The following is a 19,375-nucleotide window of genomic DNA, read 5'->3' on the forward strand; positions in this document are numbered from 1 at the left end:
ACAAAGACAGAGTTATTTAAACAGGCGTACATACATACAGACAGACGAAGCGAGAGAGAGAAACGAACAGGTGAACAAAAAAGGGACAGAGATATAGATTCTGGTTTTCTACAAGTAAATGTAATTTCCCAAAGGTATACATTAACGCAGATCGAAAGATATCTCAGATGACGATTTAATTTTAGCATCTCTTTACAGTGCACGATATGAGATTAAAATAAAAGTCTATGATCGCTTTGTTCACTGCCTCAACTAGATATCATTGCCAAAAAATTTAGGCGGCCACTTAAACAAAAACCTAGTATTACTCACTGGAACGTATTCCCTTATACACAAACAAAAGCCTCCTATCCTTAACTTTCATCATTCGAATTATGGAAGACGAACGTCAAGTAAATGCCACAAAGCAATAGTAATCCTTTACTTGTATTTACCTGACACAGGTAGGCCAATTCTCGAGGGGAATCAGTCAATTAGTGCACCCCAAAAGTAACGTTTGAGAGTAAATGCAGTTTGTTCTGACGCTACTGAATTGAATTGAATATAGAATGTAGGCCAAAGGCCAAGAACTGGGACCAATGGAATCATTCAGCGCTGAAACGGAAATTGACAGTAAAAGTTTAAAAGGTGTAATAGGAGGAAAATCTCGCAATTGAACTATGAATCAATTGTTAGAAGAAGGTGAAAAGTAAGATGGAAGAAAGAGAATATGAAAGGAGGCAAAGTAAAAGGAACGAAAGGGGTTGCCGCTTGGGGCCGAAGGCACGCTGCAAAGAACCTTAAGTAATGCCTACAGTGCTCCGCACGAGGTACACTGACGGCACTAACCCCCTACGGAGCCTGACGCTATTGATTGTGCCTGTTTTTTAAAACTCTCCCTTTTTAATTTATTCACAATAGGAGCTGGTTGGCAGTCCCTCAAGTGAGATTTTTATCCCGAAAGACACGGAGTGATTCAGAGCAGCGTCTTGACTCAATTTTTCGTTATTCAATTTCCAACAGCGTTTTAATTACACGTATTTAATTTGCATTTTTTTATTATTATTATTATTATGTTCGTTATATTATTCTGTATTCTGATAGATTTCTCGGCGTTACGCTTGAAAAACTCTACGGGTTAACACTGACTGTTTAACTAACGCCCCCGCCGCTTTGATAATAATAAAATTGACTTTCATAATTACTTACTTTCGACTTGCCAACCCTCGGTGCATTGCTCACCAGTTTAAGCAACAATGAGAAAACTATAATTAGAAAAATAGAGAAGAACCTCTATAAAAATTAATGCAGTTGAAGACAAATAATAATAAATCCTGTTTTGATTAAAGCGTTTAAACATCAGCTCCATGTTGTCTGTAAAAATCATTCTGTATGCATGTATCTTAATTTCACTCGTCTGGTTTTCATTTTCCCTCATTAATACGACTTTGAAACGTTCCGTTACATCTGCGAAATGTGCGTAGCGTGAAAACTAAGATAAGCTGCGGTTACTGCGTTCCAAAATTATTTAATGAAAATGGAAAAACAAAGCTCTTTTTCGCTTCAGTAAGGTGGGTTTTATATAAACAGACAAAATCAAGGTAATTCATACCAAACAATATTCAAAATTAGGTACAGAATTACAGTAGAAGAACCACTTGTGGAAGCGGAAATTTTTAAGGCAAACACCTGTCGACGGTAACAATTTAATGTAGAAGAGAGAGAGAGAGAGAGAGAGAGAGAGAGAGAGAGAGAGAGAGAGAGAGACGGTCGTCTTTTGGGGTCTTCAAGGCTACTTAGGTAACTTTGCACTTAGTGTTAGGCAGCATAAAAATTTGTTAGGAACTGACGATACACAAGAGGCCGATTCGGCGAAAATTGAGCACATTTCCAGTTATTCTGGAACCGACCTCCGTCGTCCTTTTTTTTTCTTCTTTTTTTTTAAAGGGAGAAAAGATCATGGAGAACGAGTCAGATTTTACTCAATATTAAATACTCAGAACGAAATAAGATACTAATTATAGCGGTGCTCTTATTGACTGCTCTGGACCTCTGACTACTTCGACAGTGATCCGTGTTGCCTGGAAAAAGTCATAGGCCTGGATTATTAGATCACAAGTTTATGGGTCCAGTCTATCTCAAGGACTAGAAAAATTACTGAATACCGTGGAAATACTATTCTTGTGTGGACAGGGAGGGGCAGGAGAATGGGAAGTAGCTACCCACCTTATAACCCGCAGAAGCCCAGTTGCCTAAAATCTGAAATTTGACGCCTGGCTTATGACCCGCAAAGGAGAAAAAGAGGTGGACGGCTAAAGAATACTAATCATTAAGGACAAGGAAACGTACGGTGACTACGGTCTCAATTTTTTACCTGATTCCCAGTACAATCTTTATTGTTCGCCGCGTGTCATGTAGGATAAACAATCTCGGGATTTTGTTTGTTTGGTGTTTTGACGTTGCATGGAACCAGAGGTTATTCAGCAACGGGACCAACGGCTTTACGTGATTGCCGAACCACGTCGAGAGTGAATTTCTATCACCAGACATACACAACTCGGACCCCGCAGTGGAATGCCCGAGAATCGAACTCGCGGCCACCGAGGTGGCAGGCTAAGACCATACCGATCACGCCACTGAGGCGCTAACAATCTCGGGAACACCGGATGATAATCAATATACAGAATAATTAAGCCTTCGTTGAACTACCGATAGGAGAGGCATTAACGAGTCGTTATCCACGATGACACACACCACATACTCTCTGCGACCGAGTTGGGCTGCTTTTATCATTTGAACACTTGAAGTGGCGAGGGTTTTTCATCCCAAAAATGGGTAATACCCTGAAAATAGCCTGTCCAAGTGTGATATATGCTTAGTGGAAGTGCCATGAAGGCTCAGAATCAGCATTTGCTCAAGCGCAAATACTTCGGGAATATAAAAATAGCTGTGGCAATTGGCAATCACCAGTAATGTCCCTCCTTAATTATTTTAAGTACGTCGCTCCTTAAATCATCTGGCATGATTACCATGCTTATGTACTAATTGTTCGAAGACTGAATTGCGAAAGAGGAATTATAATAATAGTAATAATTCCAACGCAATTCTGACAAAAAATTATATAATACTTATACTGACTATCAGTTCCAATTCCACTAATGGCGGACTAGAATCTTTAAATATATATTTTCTCTTTATCTTTTTAATAACCGGGACCGCTATATGGCCGCCGTAATCTCATTTCCGCGAATATTGAAAACATGGTTGCATCCCCGGATGCGGAGCGTCATTCCTGTATTATATACATTACATCCGGGAACCAAATTTTCAGTAAAAAAGAACGAGAGAGAGAGAGAGAGAGAGAGAGAGAGAGAGAGAGAGAGAGAGAGAGAGAGAGAGAGAGAGAGAATGATATTAATGACTGCATCATAAATTCAGTACAATACAACGGTTATATTCATTGCAGTAAATTTTATGGATAATTATTCTTACTATAAATCCATAAACTTGAGGGTTAGTCTTGACCGTAGTGGGTTGAAACACCATCTTCTCTCAGTTATTTTCAGAATCGTACTGTTTTTTTTATTTATTTATTTATTTCCATCTCTCTCTGTCTAGGAAAGAGAATGAGGCACACAAACATTAAAACCCAAGTACAAATACAAAGCCATTTCATCAAAATCAGCCCAGTAAACTACAGCCATTTCATCCAAAATAAGTTCTCAAAGTTAGGAAAATACTACAGTTATTTCATCCAAAATAAGCCCTTAAAGTTAGGAAAATACTACAGCTATTTCATCCAAAATAAGTTCTCGAAGTTAGGAAAATACTGCAGCTATTTTATCCGAAATAAGCCTTAGAAGTTAGGAAAATACTACAACTATTTCATCCAAAATAAGTTATCCAAGTTAGGACAATACTACATCCATTTCACCCAAAATCAGCCCTCAAAGTTAGGAAAATACTACAGCTATTTCATCCGAAAAATAAGGTCAGGCCTTCAAAGTTTAGGAAAATACCCTCAAAGTAGGCCGATTTCATCCAAAATAAGCTCTCGAAGTTAGGAAAATACTGCAGAAATTTCATCCAAAATCGGCCATCAGAGTTAAGAAAATACTACAGCTATTTCATAGAATATCGGCGCTAAGATTTAGGAAAATACTACAGCTATTTCATCGAATATCAGCCCTTAGAGTTAGGAAAATACTACAGTTATTTAATTCAAAATCGGCCCTAAAAGTTAGGAAAGTACTATATCTATTTCATCCAAAATCAACCCTCGAAGTAAGGAAAATACTACGGCTATTTCATCCAAAATAAGTTCTCGAAGTTAGGAAAATACTGCAGCCATTTCATCGAATATCAGCCAACAGAGTTAGGAAAATACTACAGCTATTTAATCCAAAATAAGTTTCCGAAGTTAAGAAAATACTGCAGCTATTTCATCGAATGTCAGCCAACAGAGTTAGGAAAATACTACAGCTATTTTATCCAAATTAAGTTCTCAAAGTTAGGAAAATACTACAGCTATATCATCCAAAATAAGTTATCCAAGTCAGGAAAATACTTCAGCCATTTCACCCAAAATAAGTCCTTGAAATTAGGAAAATACTAGAGCCATTTCATCTAAAATCGGCCATCAGAGTTAGGAAAATACTAAAGCTATTTCATCGAATATCAGCCCTTTAGGAGGTTTAGGAAAAATACTACAGTCCATTTCATCAAGCGGCCCGGCCCTAAAAGTTAGGAAATACTTATTTATTTCATCCAAAATCAGCCCTCGATGTAAGGAAAATACTACAGCTATTTCATCGAATATCAGCCCTCAGAGTTAGGAAAATACTGCACTTTTTCATCCACAATCAACCCAAAGCATGACAATTATCTTTTAATCATTGAAGAAAACAAGAAACATCCCACATTTAGAAAAAAATAAAATAAAACCCAGAATAATCTATTACTTTCCAAAGGTGCCAGCCGTGTCTCCGCGCGGCCTTGCCGCGCCCCTGAGAATGCAAGCACTCGTAGTAGTCGAAGACGGAAGCAGAGAGGAAGTCGCTAGAATGGCAGTGGAACTCGGACCACGCATGGCTCTCCTGGACGTCCTGAAGGAAGCCAAGTTGGTCTTCGCCCTCGACAATGGACCTTATCGCCACAACCCCTTCGCTATCAAAGGTGAGGCTACGAAAAGGACGCGTTCTATCTATCTATTTATCATGTACAAAGATAGACCAGGACTGTGTATATATATATATATATATATATATAATATATATATATATATATATATATATATATATATATATATATATATCAAACAAGACTATACATCAAAGGTACAATAAGCAAAACTCCATCTCCCTATCTAAGGTAAAGATATGCTAGGCTGTATCGATTTCTCTATTTAGCAAAGTCAAGGATAGAATAGGAGCCTATCTAATCACCTTTAATCAAAGGTAAGGTTTGATAGGTATCCATCTATGAATCTGTTTATGAAAGGTAAGTGTATTATAGAGCACTCTCACTCCATCAGTCTGTTATTCTAATCGTCATTGTCAAGAGAATAGCGCAACTCTATCCATCTCTATCCTTAGGACTCAAATTATTATTATCCTTTTCGTCGAAGGATGATAATTTGCGCGAGAACTGCAAACTCTCCCTGCAAAAGTCATTTAAACCCAACTTCTCCGCTGGTGTTTTCAGAAATGTTATTTGGCATCGAAATTCAGAATCCGATTTGCAAATGTGGGCTGTAGGGAATTTAAAGTTTTCAGTGTTGCTATGTGATAACACGGATCACTAAACCTTCTCTCTCTCTTTTATATATATATATATATATATATATATATATATGTGTGTGTGTGTGTGTGTGTGTGTGTGTATATATATATCTATATATATATATATATTTATATATATATATATATATATATGTAGATATAACATATATGAAACATATATATCTATATATATTTCAAAATTTTATCATTTTATAGTTAATTCATTTCTATAAATAACTTTCTTCAACATTACACTACTTCCCATACCCAGGGGTAGCTCCACAGTAATGAAACAAGACATTTAATCCTTCCCATTTTCATATTTTTATTCATGAATCATGGATGAAACCCTTCAGCAGAAAATTCCCATACAATTAGCACTTCATGCACCTACACAGGAGGCTCATTTGCAGTGCACCAGACCCCTCCAAGCAATAAACAGTCGTCTCTGTCTTACACAAATTCTCTCACATCATGGATATCGAGGCACTCCTTCTCTATAATAAACAAGTTTGCTTCAGACCCATTTTACACCAAACCAGCCACTCTCCTATCAGTATATTCCAGTAAAATCAGTTTAATATTAAAATCTTTATGGGCTAATATACTCTTTTACTGATGAATAAACGATGGAGACGCAGTATAATTATCGTATCTTTGTAGGTAGTAAAACAAGAGAAAACTCATTTATCAGAAAAATAATCCCGGCTTCCTATTACCTTAATCCTACTGTTACATCCCTCTTCCACTCCCAGTACCCTGATCTTCCCCAACTCCCACCCCACCCCCGGCACTCGTCCATCTGATGGCTATTGTTTTTTGTGTTATTCATAAGACCCTGTCTTTATATTTACTTTGCTTTTTGGTTTCCGGCATTTCGTGTTCTTTTCGTAAAGTTAATTTTATTTCGTCACTTCAGAAATATTCCAAATATAACTTGAACAATTACAAGCTCAAATGTATATATATATATATATAATATCTATATATATATATATATATAAATATATATATATATATATATATATATATATATATATATATATATATATATATATATATATATATATACAGAATCGATTCGGGCTCGTGCTGATAATACCCGATGTGCCGCTGTTGACCTAAGCATTGAAGTAGCTACCTGTCGGGAACACGTCTTTAATGGATGGGAAGGGTGGGGTGGGGTGGGGGTAGGGGAGGGGTGCGGGAGAGGGGTTGGGGAGGGGTGGGGCGACAGATAGACCTGGCAACAAGATGATTCACTAGTTATTTTAAATGCTCATTATTCATTACAAGGGAAGACAGTGTCGAAATACAACGCATTAAATGAGATCAAAGAAGTAATATCATTTACATAGAGAGAGTAGGATTTTAGACCTAAGAATCTTGTTTCATCGTAGCAGTTTATCTTAATTGCGCTTCAAACACATAGCTGCCATCGGGACAATGGAAAGATCTGTGTTTTTGAGTGTCATGTCTTTCTCCTTAGCAAGACGCGTTCATACACTGTGAAGGAGTAAAGCCCACCTAGGTGCCATTAGGCGTCGATCCGGCGTCCCCGAACTACATTTAGAGAGATTTGTTTTTCGCTGAACTCCGTTGAGATATAATTACTCTTTGTTATACAAGTTGCGTTTTTACTTCGATGCACATATTCTTTTAAGAGACCGAGACGGGTATATCTGCCTAACCATACTAAGGAAGTGGGAATGGATTTAACGACTCGGGTTAAATCATTCTAGAAATATGGAATTGGCAATGGACGTAACGACTCGGGTTAAATCATTCTAGAAATATAGAAGCGGCAATGGATTTAATGACTCGGGTTAAATCATTTTAGAAATATAGGTGGCAATGGACTTAATGACTCGGGTTAAATCATTCTAGAAATGTGGAAGTGGCAATGGTTTTAATGACTCAGGTTAAATAATTGCAGTAATATTGCAGTGGTCATGGTCTCAATGACTTATTTTAAATCATTCTAGAAAAGTGGCATTGGCAATGGATTGAATGGCTCAGGTTACATCAATCTAGAAATATGGAAGTAGTATTGGTCTTAATGACAGGTTAAATCATTCTAGTAAGATAGAAGTGGCAATGGATTTAACGTCTCAGGTTACATCATTCTAGAAATATGGCACTGGTAATGGATTTAATGACTTTGGTTAAATCATTCTAAAAATTTGGAGGTATGTGGGGCGAAGGGGCTGGGTGGCGAGTCACAGCCTTGGCGGATATTTGCAGTCTCCTAATGCACTTCATATACATAGAAGCTTTGGTCCGGCTCTGTCAAGAAGGACAGATTGCGGGGAGACTCCCCAGACATGACAACAATACCGCATGCAAAGATGGATAAATCCCGCATAAATCTGGATTAACTGCTTTGAATCCCATCCTTCGCGATGAAAAATAGGCAACAGCTCGTAACAATGAAAAGATTTCCCAGTGTATTCCGTGAGGGACGTATTTCATTATGGCACCCAAGTGGAAGAATTCTCATAAGTCTTATTATTTTGGTTTCGTTTAGAATGCGATGTTGATGCTGAGAATATATATACACACAGATTCCATTTAGTGTCCGCGAAATATTCGTTACATTTTGAGAATTATGTCGCAAGTTAATGAAATCTAATTGGCTTTTACAGATGCATATATAAGCCATATAGAATGCAATTTCGTTGTTGCAGACTAATCATTATATGGTGTAAACGATGAATAAAACTAATTGGTTGTTAAAAGGGCGTACTAGAACGTATACTATATATACATACACATTACATACATATATGTATATATATATGTGTGTATATATGTATGTGTGTATGTATGTATGTATATGTATATGTACATGTTGTGGTGTGTTTACAGTTCTATTGCTTGAAAATAGTCATTGTGTGATAACATTATGCTAACAGCCTATGAACAGATATTGCCTTCTAAATGATGCTTATTCACTACATCTGCATACAATCTAGAGATTGCTGGTAATTACAAGAGAGGTATTGAAATCAGATATTAGGCAAATGTACGCCACCTGAGCGATATAATCACTAATCTTTACACGTCAGCGATTTGTATAAATAGTTAGCTATGTACTGTTATTATTATCATTAATTATTATTACGGCACTCGAATATAGCACTGGACGTAATGGCTATGAACGTGTTGAGTAGGAAATTCCCAGAATGAAATGGCTATAATACCATCTGAGAAAATGACCAAAAATAGACTCTTAAATTCCCAGAATAAAATGCCTATAATACCATCTAAGAAAATTACCAAAAAGAGACTTGGATGATAAAAAACAAAAGTAAACATGGGTTCTCCGATTTATAGAATGAAAAAAATATATATACTGATCCCTTAGTTCGGAAGATAAATGAAAATAAATTTCCATGTTTGATTATGGATTTGGGAATCTTCGCTGACATAAGGATGAGTGCAATATCTGGATTACATTTTTCCCCTAAAACGAAATTATCTCTTAGGGTTGGAAGTATATCTGACTATAATCGCATATAAAAGGGAATAAACCTTATCTATATTATTTTTTAGTATATGATTTTAGCGACAACTAATAAGTCTGCAAACTACCGATTATTTTTCGCTTATTAGAGAAAACATATCTTTATGGATATTGTGTTTCTAATTATCATGAGAAGAAGTAAATTCCGGCGATATTTCGATTTTCTTTATATGATCAATTGTCAAAACAATGGTTCAAATCAAAATTCCTCTTGGTCGAGCAATTTAGCTGAAATATTTCATTTCCTTTTATGAAGTTTTTTTTTTTTTTCTCTCTCTCTCTCTCTCCCCTTTGGCAGTAATGAGACGCATTGCTACTATAGTAGATTCACATCAACCGTGCATTTGATGTCTAGGCCAGTCCCTAACGACGGTCTTGATTGGCTGTTGATAAGCCAATCACAGGGCTGGAAACTCTCAGTCTCTCTCGAGAGTTCACATAGGCAGGATGTATGTTCCACCTTTCCTGAAGGATACTGATAAGTCAATCACAGGGCTGGAAACTCTCAGCATCTCTCAAGAGTTCACATAGGCAGAATGTATGTTCCACCTCTCCTGAGGGATACGTCTTTCAAAAGTATCCCTCAGGAGAGGTGGAACATATCCTGCCTATGTGAACTTTCGAGAGAGACTGAGAGCATCCAACCCTGTGATTGGCTTATCAATACCCAATCAGGAGCGTCTTTTATTCCTTGGTTCTTTGCGTCACTCATTATTTTGTTCTTCTTTCCTAAGACTCGCACGTAAATCCATCTTGAGAAATGGAGAGTCTGAGCAAATGTCGCTTGCGTTAGTAATGTTAAATGCCCAAAGTCGAATAGTTATAAACGTCTATCCCCGATTTTATTGCAAGTATATAAGATTTGTTGATATTTCGTAAGTTACGGCTCCTACATAATTCATTTTTATATGTGGATGATGAGGGTGGCGTAGTTACTGTAACTGTAATTCACATGCAAAATTAGGCAGTAAGTAGTTTGAGTTACAAAAAAAGAAAAGAAAAAAAAAGTTGGGTATTAGGGGGCGGAGGGGTGAAACATCCATCTATCTAGCAGTAAATTTCACTATCTACAACTTAAGAGCTTAGGATGGAAGGAGAGATGGATGTATGGCATTTTGGGCAGTAGCAAAACCAAAGCTACTGTATATTTAGAAAACCAATTGTGGATTTTCACAGCCAAATATCATAACCATAATTCCTGTGATTAATAACATGTATCCCTACTTATTAAGGAGTTGGACATTAGCTGGCACTAGTCTAGCATCCTAACTTTCTTTGGAATTAGTCTGGCTTTCGTACCTTGCTAAGTAATTTCATCCTAAGAGAAATTTTTAAGTCTAAATTATCTCTCTCCTAAGTTGGAGAGAGAAAAACTACTGTTCTGTTAATTCTAATGGAGGTATTTTCACCTTAAGAAGCTAAATAGTAATTAGTCATACGAAGATTAATGATCTTAATCTTAGAAGAGTTCGTATACAAATCTTTCTTGTTAGTTCCCTCCACTTTTGGTAATATTATTACACTGATACTTTTACTCCGTAAAAAACATTTCTCCATTTTCATTATGTTTTTATAAAAATAGTCCCATCGCATAAAACTCCAGAGCAATTTTCAGCATTTTATAATCCTTTGAATCACAGCAACCAGTTCCCCACCCACTTTACAATTGTGTAATCCTTATTTATAGTAAGCTGATACAATCTACTATATATTTGTGGGTTTTTATTGCATCACAGTTTATCACAGGAGATGATAATAATAATAATAATAATAATAATAATAATAATAATAATAATAATAATAATAATAATAATAATAATAATAATAATAATATAATAATTACTTATTATCATTATTATTATTATTATTATTATTATTATTATTATTATTATTATTATTATTATTATTAGTTATCAAAGCTGCAACTCTAGTCGGCAAGGCAGGATTCTACAAACTCAAGGACTCCACTTCGGAAAGAGAAACATAGAAATGAAGAATATACTAGATAAGAGGAACAACCAAGGACAATTTAAGCCTATATATGTGCAGACATGCTCCTCCCAAGAGCAATGCTGGTCTAATATTATATTATTATTATGTTCTTCTTCTTTTTCTTCCTCGTAGCTCGTAAGCTGGAGATCGAGAGGTGCCTGGCTCTCCAATCCGTCGGGAGGATTGTCGCTGAGCCCAATTCATCCTTCTTAATCTCCGTCACTAGGACACGCCCATTACCAGAGGTACGTAAGATGCGGTGGCGGAATTCAACCAAAATAAAATGAAATAAATAAAAGAGATTATCATTTTACACTCGAAACTTCTATACCGTTGTTAAGTCTCAAGTTACGGAAACTCGTTAATATCGAATTTACTTCGCTATCAGGTGGTTGTTTGTGGATTAATTACGCATATAGATATATATATATATATATATATATATATATATAGATATATATATATATATATGTATATATATTATATACACACACACAACACTATATCTATATATATATATATATATATATATATATATATATATATATATATATATATATATATATATATTATATACACACACACCACACCCACACATATATATATATATATATATATATATATATTATATATATATATTGCACGTACAAGTAAGTACCTTCAAACATGCCAAAATTAATATACTCATATAAAACCTTCATGGTTATAATGTTCTCCATGTTATACAACGTGGCTATAAGCAAAACTGTACAGAAATTTGGTAAACACAAAACCTTTTTACGAGAAAATTTTTTAAAAATTTCTAGCTTATTTTTCAGCCCCTAAAAAAAAACACTAAGAGCCGAAAGTTACACCTACACTGCCTAGAAATCCAAAAGAAAATCGGTAACACAGATATAAAAAAAAAAAAAAAAAAAAAAAATTGCAATGAAAACGGCAATAAGAGAAATCAAAGTAAGGGTTTTTTCCGCTTAAACCGTAAAACTCCCTTTCATCTTTTTTCATTCACATTTTATACCTCGGATATTTTCATTTTTACTCTTTAACATTTAATGTGTGTGTGTGTGTGTGTGTGTGAGCCCACGCACGTGGACAGATGCAGTTTTTTTTTTATCAATATTTAAACTGAAAGGAGGAATTAATAGCACTGGATTTTCTTCAAGCAAAAAAAAAAAAAAAAAAAAAGTTAAATTAATCGAAAGAGATAGAATGTAGAAACTGCGAATTCATTCCCCATCTGACCAAGAAAAAAAATTCTTATGTGAAAAATAAAATTCAATTCGAACTTACTTAAAACCCATTCATGTAGATGAACGAAAGGATATAAAAGACAAGAGAAAAAAAAAAACTTCATACATCGTAGAAGTCGAAAGCTTTCTGGTGTAACGTTCTCAAAATCGATAAAAAGATGTTATTCGGTAAAAATAGGAATGTAGACTAAAAATGCCTTCAATGGCGATTCGATATGAAGGACACATTTTTGTTTCCCTGTATAAAAATATTCGAAATGTTCCTAGAGGTTAGAAATGGAAAAAATATTTCTCTCAGATCCCAGTTATATTTATATATCTCCGACTTGCGTAACCAGATTTTATAATAAGATTCCAGCATTTTCAATCTAATTTCCGGTCAATTTTGGTCTGTAAATCTCAGTTCATTTATATAAACCACAATAAACGTATGCAGGCAAATGTATGAAGGTCTTATATTTTATTATATATATAATATATATATATAATATATATTAATATATATATTATATTATATAATATTATATATTATAATATATTATAATATATCTTATTATATATATATCTCATAATATATATATCTATTATCTTATTATTTATATATGTATATATATATATATATATATATCTATATATATATATATATATACATACATATATATATCGATATATATACGTGTATATTCTATGATATATATAATATATATATATATATATATATATATATATTATATATATATATAATTAGAAACAAATAACCAGTTGATAACAAAGCGAAATCAGTATTAATGTATTTTTGTAGCTTAACATTTAACAAATCTATAAGTTTCTTTTGTGAAATTTTATCACAAGAGAATTTTTCTATGTCACGATTTAAAACTAGTATAAGCCTTTCAACTTTCAACTGTAAAAAATATAAAGAAGCAGTTATTAATGTTTTAAATGATAACGCTAGCGTTCATAACTTATGTTTTCCACTTACGTAAAGTTTCAAAATTTTATCTTACTCCTGAGTTGGTTACGTCACAGAATATTTGATAAGAGCGCATTAAAAATTCCAACTACTACGAGCTTGGAGTTTCTATCCTACACCAAGATGGGGGCGATGGCCTCATCTCGCGTAATGCTCGTTAAATGGCTGTGCCCAATCGATTGCTCCTAAGTGATCGTTGGTACTCATATGAAGCCATAAATCTCACAAATTGAAACAGTATAATTACCTATACTCTGTTTTTTCCATCTGTCCACCCGCCTGAGGTGTTTGCGTATGGTAACACTGCGTCCCGGGCTTTAGATAGTTACATTCAGCTTACATTCAACAATAATAACACTATCCTATTTCGAATATTGATAGTGTAATAACACTATCCTATTTCGAATATTAATGGTGTAATGCGCATACTGTAAATTATTAAAACACTTTTCAGTTTCAAATGTTCACCCAGATATCCTTTTAGTTACCTAAAACTTATACATAGCGTAACTATCTAAAGCCCAGGACGCAGTGTTACCATACGCAAACACCACTGGCGGGTGGACAGATGGAAAAAAACAGAGTATAGGATGATGCCGTGAAGAAGCTGAAAGTCGAAAGGGCGATGAGATTACATGAAGCAAGCGACAAGTTAATTAGTAAACGAAAATTTCTGTTATGACGCAGAAAATAAAAAATTATGAGTTGATAACCGAGGCCTTATATCTGGCCTAAGAACAATATCAGAATTGGGAAAAAAAACTTACAGCATGAGCAGTTAACCTACGAAGGATTTTTGCTAGCTAAAAGTGAAAACAACAGGCAAAATCTTTTGAAGTGAGGACTTCTGTTGAGTAGAAACGTGGATTTCATGCACCACTCTATGGTAAGAAATGAGTGGAAGGATTGGAAATCCCAGCTACATGTAGAGAAAATAAATGAGAGTGAATAGTGAACATCAGCGAACAAGAGAGTTGACAATTGGCAATGACAAGGGAGAGAAGAGAAGAGACAATTTGGCAATGGAATTGATTTAAGGTAGAAGAGAGGATATAAAAGCATGCAATATACAAGTAAAACTGCAGTGCTTCTAGAAATCTGTGACAAGAACATGTGAAAAACGCATCTGAAATTTGGCAGGACCAAATGCTGTAAATAAGAATGTCCTGCTTGAGAACAGGAAACTGATGGTTAAAGTATACTCTCCCAACCATATCAGAAAAGATCAAAAAGAGGAGAGGCCAATTACAGGTCTTAACAGAACCGACGCGAACAAGAAATAAGACTTTATTGCTTCAATACTTAAGAAAAAGAGGGCATAAGAAATATCAACTCGCAATAGACAAGCTGGGAGAGACCATTTCTTTTTTTTATTTCTTTTTTTTTCAGCTGGCGCTCATGTTCAGTACCCATTACTGGTTACAGCGATATCCGCTGCGGATTTTTACCGTCAGCTCTAACGAATACTGTCTATTAATGATACTAACGACTAGTTTAATGAATGAACAAGGAAATGTAAAATACTCCCACTCCCGACCGAAACAGAAACGAAGCAAACCTAAATATGTGAGACTCCAGGAGACCAGGACGTCTGCTTATCTGTCAGGTATTCATTCCAGGGAAGGCCGTTTGTTTTCTGACGGACTCTGGTGGTTACAATGGAAACCCGAAATAGAGGCGCCAGAAATTAATTTCCTCCTTTATTAACTTTAGAGAGAATAAAAATTTTCAGTTTCCTCCAGCTTATTCGGTCTTTTCCTTGCCTCTGGGAAAGAGAAGAAGAAGAAGAGAAGAGAAGAAGACGAAGGGAGGAAGAGGAAGGAGGAGGAGGAGGAGGAGGCGGAGGAGGAGGAGGAGGAGGAGGAGGAGGAGGAGGAAGGGCAAAAAAGTTACAAATATCAACGAGAATGAATTATAAAGTGGGCAAATAATAATAATAAAATGAGGACAGAAGTACGAATCAAGTAAATGAAAATGAAGAAGACGACAAGCTGTGCAGTTGGAGATTAGAAAGGAAATGAAAAGGAAGAAGGCTAATAACAGAGTGAAGGGGAGAAGGGAAAAATTTTGGAGCTTGATATAAGCGGTCATAAAAATAATCGAGACAAAGGGAGAAACGGCCAGGAAAAAGAAAAGAAAAACAAAACTTCGAGATTTGTGAAGGGAATATAATAGGTTTTTATAATATTATTTTGGTATTATTATTATAATGCATATACACAGAAGAAGCTAACAGGTAACATGGATATCGTGTCATTTGATATTTCAGGTAAACCGCGGTCAGATATTCATTTGTGAACACTAAACTAAATTTAGCAAATTTCACTTTCGAATCAGCAGCAAGCAGAAAAAATTTAAATGGTTTATTATGAAAAAAATATATACTGTACATGGGGAATAAAAAATATCAATCGTACGTGGAAAATGAAAAATTGCCATGGGAGGTATGACTGATTTTTCAATTACATAATATTTGTACTGTCTTTACGCAAAACTGTAAAGAGTACCTGCCGGCAGAAGATCTTATATTTTCGCATAAAAACACAACAAACAAATAAGCACACAGACATATGTAGATAATACACACATACATACAATTTATTTATTTATTTATAAGATGTGCATAGACGCGCACACATACACACACATATATATAAGCATTAAGCTACAAATGTCCTTTAATATATAATTCGTTCTACCTCGGAATTAATATATTTTCATATATGTTAACCGAAGGGGAATTTCTTTAGTCGATAAGAAATTCGTCGGCTCATAGGCTCGAACCAAGGAACCAAGAATTCAGGACGTATAGCGACGCGCTTACCAACAAGGCTATCACGAGAGGTATAAGTTAAGGCCGCCTCTCACCTACAAATCCCTGTAGCCGCTCAGGTATTCATATATATATATATATATATATATATATATATATATATATATAATATATATATATATATATTAATATATATATATATATATATTTCAAATCATTTTCCTGACAAATGCTATCACGAAAAGGATAATCGCACGAGCCCATACATCTCTTTTCTACAGAGGATTAATAGCAAATCACCTTACATCACAAAATATTAGCTACGTTTTTTAATTTCAGTTACCTGAAGACTAAAAATAACGCAGCTAAAATGACACATCTAATTTGTCTTACAATGAAGGAACTGTTGGTAAATCCCTATCAGCTACATTTAAAAAGAAAAACAAACTTTGTTATAAATGAACTACCCAATCCGTAATCACCTGATCACTCCAATGCAATTTTTTGTTTTCTCCGAAGTGGAGATGAAAAAAAAAAAAAAAAAAAAAAAAAACTCTCAGAAGCTCGGAGAAAAACATTCCCTTTCATCCTTTAGCAACAATCCGCAATAACCTGAGAGACCGTAAAGAAGCAGGAATACTTTTTTTTTTTTTTTTTTTTTTTTACGAATACTCCAAAAGGTACGTCCACGCCAGAACGACCCCGCAAAGAACACTCAGGTCGAGAAGTCTGCGACGTCAGGGGAGGACTTCCAGTGTGATTTGTCATTGGCGGGGGTTGGAGGGGTTGGGGCTGGAACTTCTCCCGGAGGCAGACGTCCGGGTCATAACATGACGTCAAGAGAAAACAAAAAAGTCCTCTCACTCTTAAAGTTTTCTCTGACGCTCCTATCAGATTCAGACTAGCCTTTCGATCAACGCAAGCTGTAAGCTGAAAGCTGCTCCCATTGCATGAACGGGTTATGATGAACTTTCGTGATATTTAAGAGAGGTCGACGACATCGGAATTGATGTAAACAAGATTACACCTCGACCCCGAGAGCCCGTATTTGATTCCCGAACGTGGGACTTGAGCAGTGAATTGAAAATCCGAAAATTGTTTGGAGGTACTGGTTAGTTGAGACGGTGGTGAACAAAAAGTACAGGGACATATTTACAAATATAATAGCTATATATGTGTGTATGTGTGTGTGTGAATATTTGAATTCCTTAGCTCAGTAGACAGCAATCACAGTTACACATACACACATATATAGCAATCACCCATAACCGTCACGACCTACAAGATTTACCACGCAGGGAGAAGTGACATCCACTTGTCTCAAGAAGAATCTAGTGTGGATCTATGAACCAAAGCAGTTAATTTAACTTAATTTGGTGCCTGACAAGTATTGGACAGAGGTGAATCAAATTCAGGGTGAAGAAAGGTGTAAAAATATATATTAAACTCGTATATATAGGCTTCGACGAGCCACTGATGAGCACTGGATTCAGCAATTAGGGTATGAAATGTAAAGTGACAAGTGTTGTTGTTTCTCTGAAGCCACCCTGTGCCTGAATGAACGCGGTCTAACTCAATAAGTTACGGGCTGCTGAAAAGCAAGAGCCCGTGCCAGCACAAGGCTGGCTAAATCTTACTACCACTACAAACCCAATAAGAACTAAATTTCGCTCCTGGTTTGGATATGAGAATGTGTGTGTGTGTGTGTGAGAGAGAGAAAAAAAAAAAAGAGAGAGAGAGAGAGAAAGAGAGAGAGAGAGAGAGAGAGAGAGATATTTGAATAATTAATAAAAAAAAACTGATAACAGTAACCGTTAGAAATATAACTAAATAATACGATGAAATACGATTTCTTTATCGACAGAGAAATCCGGTAAAATTGATGTTTTCTAATTATGAAAAAACAACTGAGGTATTTGTTAGCATTTTTTATTACTGATGATCCTTCCTTCAACACCAAATTATAAAGGAAATAAATCAGTAAATAGGTTAATGCTCTGTGAATGAAAATAGTATAAATGATTCTTGCTATAACATGAATATGCAAATCATGCGCTCCGGTGAAACGAAATGTTTTGTCTAAATGAATATATTCTGAATGACATTTTACAACTACATCATTAATCAACAATGAATTAATTTCGTCTCGTTCCAGATTCTTTGGGAATCTCCCTGTCTGCCCAGGGTCTCCGAGCTGCTAATCCACCCTGGTGACGTCATCGTTCTCACACCACGCTAATCACTTAGCTGCCAGACGCAAGATTATCATATCCATAAAAGCAAAGGGTTTCAACCAAAACAACAGCGTTGCTAACGTGTTCAACAAATTCTGATCCGTATCATTTGAAGATCACATAGATATCATTAGAGCGTACATATATATTTTTTTCCTCTCCACTGTACAAAACGTTACAAGACCTGGAACCACTAACGGCAAAATGGAACGTTGGCATCGTCAGTTGTTCGTGCAGTGCGAGGACGAGAAATGTCACCGACTCACCGTCATTTGGGTTTTTCTTTTGGATTCATTCTTACTAAATGTTGTGTCCCCGAAAATGAAGGTTCATAAGGATTGTGGTCGGGTAGTCAATGTATTCCCAGTAGTGTTCATGTAATATATGTTGCAGAGTATGATTATCAGAGATTCCTCCATAATGATAATAAAATTGTTTAATAAATCAAATTACCTCAAAAGACAAATAAGACTGAATTTCTTTACGACGTTTCATTTACCCTATAGTGTTCCGTAAAGTATATAGTAGAACTTTAGCCAAAATTTTATCTTATTCACTGACGTTGAAAACGGTAAGCCTCTTAAGTAATTAGCAACTGTTAGCTTGCAAATACTGGACAGACGGATAAAAGATAATTGTTTATAACTGTTCAACACAGGTACATCTATAGGGTGGCCAGTGGCGGAACTACTGAGGGTGCAGGAGGTGCAATGCGCCAGGGCCTACTGTGATTGGGGGCCCATCTGGCCCCATCATAATAGATTTATTTGGTAATATACTTGTAAATATAATAGACATAATGGAAATATAAATGATGATGATGATCATAGTAGTAGGAGCAGTAATTATATTCCTGGTTGTCGTGCAA

General features: G+C 35.4%; 2 protein-coding genes across 2 annotated transcripts in view; one reads left to right on the forward strand and one right to left on the reverse strand.

Annotated features, from left to right (window-relative positions):
• The window catches only part of LOC135202345 (uncharacterized), a 126,419-nt gene extending 107,430 nt beyond the window's left edge, over positions 1–18,989 (forward strand). Inside the window, exons 3-5 of the mRNA XM_064231707.1 lie at positions 4,950–5,154; positions 11,410–11,522; positions 18,429–18,989. Of these exons, the coding sequence (XP_064087777.1) occupies positions 4,950–5,154; positions 11,410–11,522; positions 18,429–18,512 (402 nt within the window). The 3' untranslated portion in view covers positions 18,513–18,989. The remainder of the gene's footprint in view (positions 1–4,949; positions 5,155–11,409; positions 11,523–18,428) is intronic.
• Positions 1–19,375, reverse strand: part of LOC135202346 (DNA excision repair protein ERCC-6-like) — a 397,074-nt gene that overhangs the window by 367,426 nt on the left and 10,273 nt on the right. The gene's annotated exons all lie outside the window — the stretch shown is intronic.

The sequence above is a fragment of the Macrobrachium nipponense genome, chromosome 30 (genome assembly GCF_015104395.2).
Source record: "Macrobrachium nipponense isolate FS-2020 chromosome 30, ASM1510439v2, whole genome shotgun sequence".
NCBI lineage: Eukaryota > Metazoa > Arthropoda > Malacostraca > Decapoda > Palaemonidae > Macrobrachium > Macrobrachium nipponense.